The following is a 6,969-nucleotide window of genomic DNA, read 5'->3' on the forward strand; positions in this document are numbered from 1 at the left end:
CACAAGGTGCCTCTACTGGAGCCAACGCCCAAGAGCCCAATATGGCCGAACGATCATCTTCAGAAGGGGGCGATCCAAATATATATAATCAAGGGCAACTTGTGGACATGTTAGAGAGACTCGGAGTGGACCTGAGACCGATGCCTCGCCCATCATACATGAAGCCATATCCGGACTGGATTGATAAGTTGTACCCTTTCCCAAGGGGATACAAGGAGCCCGAGTTTAGTTTGTTTTCGGGCGAGGAAAAGGGACAATCGACGGTTGAGCATGTCGCCCGATTCTCAGCCCAATGTGGAGAAGCTGCGGCACACGATTTTTGGAAACTCTGATTGTTCGCCAGTTCTCTAACAAAGATGGCGTTCACGTGGTACTCCAGGTTATCACCAAATTCAGTCGATACATGGAAAGATCTCGAAATCCTCTTCCATGAGGAGTTGTACAGAGCACCACCCGACGTCACCTTGGCCGACCTAGCCCGAATCTCTCAGCTACCGAACAAATCGACTGAGAAGTATATAGGCCGATTCAGGAACCTTAGAACAAGGTGTTCCACTAAGATGTTTGAGGCCGATTGTGTCCCAATGGTAGTAAGAGGAATGAGCTTCACCATGAGGGAGCATTTTGAAGGTCATCGATTCCGTGACTTGTTCGAATTGACAAACAGAGTGACGAGTTATGAAAGACTTCTTCAAGAGAAGGAACAGAGGCGAGGCGCTTCTAAAGGAACTTACTACAAGGACCAGCTGGATGTGGCCGTAATTTCGGACAGTGAAGATAGTGGCTCCGAAGATGAAGTCAACATGGCCGAATTTTTGGGAACTAAGCCCCTGGAGTGTTCGGCCTTGCGAAAGCCTGGCTTTGTTAAGAAAAACAAAACCGCGGTGGTACAGAAGGAATATTCCTTCGATCTAACCAAAGCCGACGACATATTTGATGCCTTGTTTAAGGATGGACAAATCGCCCTGAGCGAGGGTCACGTAATCCCGCCGCCAAAAGAGCTGGTCGGAAAGGATTATTGTAAGTACCATAATTCTTGGAGACACAGCACGAACAATTGTGTGAACTTCAGAAACGTGATCTAGAAGGCGATCAACGAGGGGAAACTTCTGTTTCCAACAAAGAAAGAGGCCGATGCAAAGTATGTTTCTATTAACACTGTTCGGCCTCACTTTGACAGTTTCCTGGAGCAGGGACAAATCCGGAGCAAGTGGAACCCAAGAAGACCTAAGCCCAGGATGGAGGCCGATGGTTCCAAATGGCGAGGAGAACAAGGGCGACCTCAGCAGCAGAAGAGAAAACGCCATGTCTCGCCCACAACAGAGGTAACTTGCCCGTCATGCAGTACTTGTTTCGAAGCCAAACAGGCCGAAAGAGTAAGGGAACATCCCAAAACATTCAAGACAAAATCGCCCACGGAACAGTGGCAGAAGCATCGGCCGCAGCAGGGGTCTAAGACGACTGTGTTCAAACGGATTTTTCGGCCAACGGAGGCGACCCCTCGTATGAAGAAAACCCAAAAGAGGCGAATGCAAAGGTTAAGACAGGAATCGAGGGCAAATCATGATGCAAGATTGGCTCCTAAAGACGAGCAAGGGAATAGAACTATAATTGAAAGGTTGGGAGGCAAGGGCCGGACCGATACGAACACCGAGCCACATGAGCAGCAAACCCCCAAGGTCAGAAAGAAATGGGTCCCAAAGCAAGTAAGCCGAACAGATGATTCTGCCAATACAACTCGCACGTCAAAGGCTCATAAGAGCGAAGTAGATCACGGTGAGAAACCGTCCTACAGAGATGTACTTGTATCTCGTCAAGATGGTCAGTTAAAGGCAAAATTGCCAAAAGACCGTGAGGTCATTGTCTCGCACCAAAAGGGGGTGTTGAAAGCTTGGGTCCCGGTTGTGAGAGACGAGTACGGAGTAAAAGTGGTCACGCTCCCTGATTCATACAGAAGCAAGCCTGGGCAGAAGGCGACGTTGGAAGGCGATGTGATCGTTCCGGAAGGTGATAGTGCCGATAGCACGGCAGTGGTATCACTTAGCAAACCCCCAACAAGAATGACAAGGCACATTCGGCCGCTTTATATCAAGGCCGATTTGAATGGAGTATCGGTCAACAGGGTCCTTATTGATAACGGAGCTGGGGTTAATATTTACCGGCGAAGATGCTTAAGAAGTTCGGCATAAATCGGGATCAGCTTGACCCAACTGATGTCTACATGACCGATTTCGCCGGAGGCGAAACGCCGGCTGAGGGATACATTACCCTCCGAATAAGGGTTGGGCGAGTAGAAATCGAAGAAGGGTTTTTTGTGGTCAACGCCCGAAGCAACTACAACATTTTACTCGGCCGAGATTGGATACACTCCAATATGTGTATACCGTCGACCATGCATCAAATGTTATTTATATGGCGAGAGGACGGTGAAGCCGAAGTTGTACAGGGCGATCCCAACCCCTTCAGCGAAGACCATAATGTGCTTGAAGCACGTTTATATGACGAGGAAGTACGGAACATACAATCCCTTAGTTCAAAAGGGGAGGCAAGTGTACCTCGCTTATTAGTCAACTCGGATCGGCTAGTATCAGTGACCTTAGGGGGCAACGGCCGATCTACTATCCTCAAGCGCTTAGAATGATAGCACGACATAAGGAATTAAGGGAGAAGATCAGACGGCTGGCCTCGCTGTACGACATTGCATCAGCCGAATGTATCTATGAAGACCAAGATCAAGATCCAACATGGTCGCTGAAAATTGGGGATATACAGCTGGCAACAGGGAAACTGGAAGATGACCCCGCCCAAGTACAAGACAACCTTCTTGAAGTAAACTTAGGGACAGCTGAATCGCCCAGGCCTATTTATGTCAACATCGGATTAGACGATGAACTCAAGGGACGGCTTATCGCTCTACTCATTGAGTTCCACGACGTCGTACGATGAAATGCCAGGTCTTGATCCCGAAATCGCCGAACATAAGCTCCCCTTGAAAAGTGGATTTCGGCCGTTTTGGCAACCTCCCAGACGAATGTCAAGGGAAGTGGATACACTCATCCAGGAAGAAATTAAACATTTGGAAGATGCTAAGTTTATTCGGGAAGCTCAGTACACTGAATGGCTCTCCAACATTGTCCCAGTGATGAAGAAAAATGGAAATCTAAGGGTGTGCGTAGATTTTCGAAACCTCAACCTTGCCACACCTAAAGACGAGTACCCGATGCCTGTGGCCGATATGCTGATAGATAGAGCAGCGGGGCACACGATACTCAGTTTTCTCGACGCACATTCTGGGTACAACCAAGTACCAATCAGCAAAGAGGACGTATCCAAAACGGCTTTCCGATGTCCCGGGCCGATTGGAGCTTACGAATGGGTCGTTATGCCTTTCGGCTTAAAAAACGCGGGGGCAACCTACCAGAGAGCGATGAACAAAATGTTCAGAGGTCTCGATTGCCTTGAAGTTTACATCGACGACGTGGTGGTCAAATCAAATACCAGTGAAGTCCATCTGGCCGATCTTCGGAAAGGGTTCGAAAGCATACGATGTAACGGATTAAAAATGAATCCTCTAAAATCCGGCGTTTCGGCTGGAAACTTCTTGGGTTTCTTGGTTCACCAGCGGGGAGTAGAAATAGACAAGAATAAAGCTAAGGCGATCATCAATGCTGAACCACCCAAAACCAAGAAGCAGCTCCAGAGGCTCATCGGTCAAATTAATTTCCTTAGACGATTTATAGCAAACACAGCAGGCCGACTTCGCAGTTGGAGTGTCTTGCTACGAGGAAAAGAGACCGATGATTGGATATGGACAGGCGAGCAACAGAGGGTGTTCGACGACTTGAAAGAGTACTTGGCCAAACCTCCGGTTATGACCCCCCCAAGGCCGAATAAGCCATTGCTACTTTATTTATCGGCTGCACAAAAATCCTTGGGGTGCATGCTCGCCCAAGAGGATAACGGGGTCGAAAGAGCAGTCTATTACCTGAGCCGTGGACTGACCGACACAGAAATTTGCTATACCGATATAGAGAAAATGTGCCTGTGTTCTTACTTCACATGTTGCAAACTGCGATACTGCATGTTGCCAGTAGTGGTGTACGTACTATCCCAGACTGATATCATTAAGTATATTCTATCAAAACCATACTTAAGAAATCGGATTGGGAAGTGGGCAATTGCGATGTCCGAGTTCACATTAGTGTACGTTCCCCAGAGGGCAGTGAAAGGACAAGTATTGGCCGATTTCTTGGCCGATCACCCTGGTATTACCCTCAGGGAGGAAATGATTAGTTGCTGTGACATTGCCATATGGGAGATGTGGTTCGATGGGTCCAAGACCAGCCATAGGCAGGCGCCGGAGTACACATCATCTCGCCCCTGGGGGGCATCTTACCGATTGTCATTCAGGCTCCATTTTGAGTGTACCAACAATCAGGCGGAATACGAGGCCCTAATATTCGGTCTCGAAATTTTGTCCGAGTTGGGGGTAAAGGCGATTAATGTGAAAGGAGATTCTTTGTTGGTTATCAAACAAGTGACGGGGGAATTCAAATGCGAGTCCGAGCTACTAGTGAGGTATTGCAACAAGACGAAGCATCTGATCGAAGGCTTTCAGGATACAAGGATAGAATATACCGAGAGGGCCGATAATGGTATCGCGAATGATCTGGCTCAACACGGCAGTGGTTACAAGATGAACCTCCAGTTCGATACAATCGAAAGAGAGTCGCCGAATCTCCATACTGGGGGCATCACCCTCGACGAAAAGAAATATTCGGCCTACCAACTCGATATCACCCAAGATTGGAGGACCGAAATCTTGAATTGGTTTGAAAAGCCAGACATGACGAATAGGAGGTTGAGAACCTTGGCCCTGAATTATGTCGTCTTAGCGGGAGAACTATACAAAAAGGGTTTCGAAGGGCTACTCTTCAGATGCATCGGCCCAAAAGAAGGAATGCTAGCAATGGCCGAAGTACACGAAGGGATAGCGGGGGCTCACCAGGCAGGTCCTAGAATGAGATGGCTGATCCATAAATACGGCTTTTATTGGCCGAAAATGGAGCAAGACTGCATACGATATGCTAAAGGATGTGAAGCCTGTCAGAAGTGTGGCCCGATACAGCATGTTCCGACAGAAGAACTCCATTCTATCATCAAGCCAGAGCCATTTAGAGGTTGGGCAGTCGACCTCATAGGAAAAATTTATCCTGGCTCGACAGATGGTCATACTTTTATCATCATCGCCACTTGCTACTTCACTAAGTGGGTTGAAGCGAAGCCTCTTAAATCGCCCACACAAGAAGCGGTGATCAAGTTCTTTAAAGAACATATCGTTCCCCGACACGGATTGCCCGAGTTGATAACCACAGATCAAGGGAGGATGTTTACGGGAGGTGAGATAGTTTGGTGGGCTTCTCAGATGAAGATAAAAATGGTACACTCGACGCCATACTATGCGCAAGCCAACGGACAGGCCGAGGCAACGAACAAAGCTATAGGACCAGCCAGAAGTCGGCCACCGGGACTTCGCCTTTCCGAATGGTGTATGGATATGATGCAATGTTGCCAATGAAGCTTACTGTCATGTCAACTCGCCGTCTATATCAGAATAAGTTATCCAAGGACGATTACTTTGACAAGATGGTGATAGACTCCTTGGACCTCGACGAGGATAGACTGGCCGCGCTAGATCACCTTGAAGCCCAGAAAAGAAGGGTCGAAAGGGCGTACAATAAGCGTGTAAAACCCAAGTCATTCGCAATAGGCGATATGGTATGGAAAGCGATCCTACCTATTGGCCACAAAGACAGGCGACTTGGAAAATGGAGCCCGAACTTGGAAGGACCGTTTATTGTGACCACCAAGTTAACTGGTGGGGCATATGTACTGGCAAATATTGACGGAGAGGAGCACGATAAGGAGATCAACGGTCAGTTTCTAAAGAAATACGTCCCTAGTTGTTGGGAGAATATTGACCGACGGCTATTTGGAGCAGACGAGGAGTGACGATTACCGTAAACCTTTCGCCGAACGTCCTGAGTCAACGGATGTTCATCCCCGAATGTCCTGAGTCAGCGAATGTTCATATAAAACGTTGAACGTTCGGAGTTTCTTAAAACCGATATTCATATTAAATGTAATTTCGGTTCTTTATTATTACAGTTTTGAGTGTTTTCAACGGGTCCTCCGTTTTTCTCAAACATATGTAATAATTTTTTATGAAATAAATTTTCAAATATCGGACTAAGTTGGAGACCGATAATGCTATGATAACAGGGAAACAACACCAAAAGCAAGCAGAAGCGAAAATTTCGGCTACCTGGCCGATTAAAATACGAAACTAAAACATTGTTAAATTGTAACAAGATACGGCCACCAGGCCGATCAAAAGGTGCTAAAATTCAAAACTATTACAAAACAAAACGATGCAAATTGTTCTGGACTTGGAAATTTTAAAAATGGCTGAATATATCGCCCATCTCACTGCGAAGGGTGCTGAATTGTGTACGAGCTTCTGCCACTTTTGGTTTCAGTTTGGCAAAGCTGTGTTTCAGGTCGTTTCGGCTCTTTTTTACATCAACACCTTCGAGCAAATCTTTATCCATAGAAGCTTCGAGCTCGCTAATGGCTTTCTCCTCGGTCTCTAGCTCCAGCTTCATAGCGGCAACTTTTTCTCTAAGTTCCTTGGCATGATCTCGGCGAGACGTAAGAGTTGAGACAGCCGACTTCACGTTCACTTTCAACCCCTCCAGCTTCTCTTTGGCAACATTCTCCTGGGCGATCAATTTGTCATGTTCAGATTGAATAGTCGTTGATTCATCATAGATCGCCCGGGAAGCTGGGAGCGATGCCGACAACTTAGCCATGGCACCACGAGCTTTTTCGCTGAGAACCTCTGGAGGAGCATCAGTCAGGGCAGTTGCCGACTTTTGAAGCCTCTCGAAATCCTTGGGCGATTTAAAA

The 6,969-nt window shown here is 47.3% G+C and overlaps 1 protein-coding gene across 1 annotated transcript; it reads left to right on the forward strand.

Moving 5' to 3' along the window:
* Positions 1 to 356: 356 nt before the first annotated feature.
* Positions 357 to 1,085, forward strand: LOC126672393 (uncharacterized). The gene has a single exon (XM_050366342.1). It carries the CDS (start codon positions 357 to 359, stop codon positions 1,083 to 1,085), a length of 729 nt encoding a protein of 242 aa, XP_050222299.1.
* Positions 1,086 to 6,969: the final 5,884 nt, after the last annotated feature.

The sequence above is a fragment of the Mercurialis annua genome, linkage group LG3 (genome assembly GCF_937616625.2).
Source record: "Mercurialis annua linkage group LG3, ddMerAnnu1.2, whole genome shotgun sequence".
Taxonomy (NCBI): Eukaryota; Viridiplantae; Streptophyta; class Magnoliopsida; order Malpighiales; family Euphorbiaceae; genus Mercurialis; species Mercurialis annua.

Coding starts and splice junctions, on each gene's coding strand:
- LOC126672393 (XM_050366342.1), top strand. CDS start 357: ATGGCGTTCACGTGGTACTCCAGGTTATCACCAAATTCAGTCGATACA.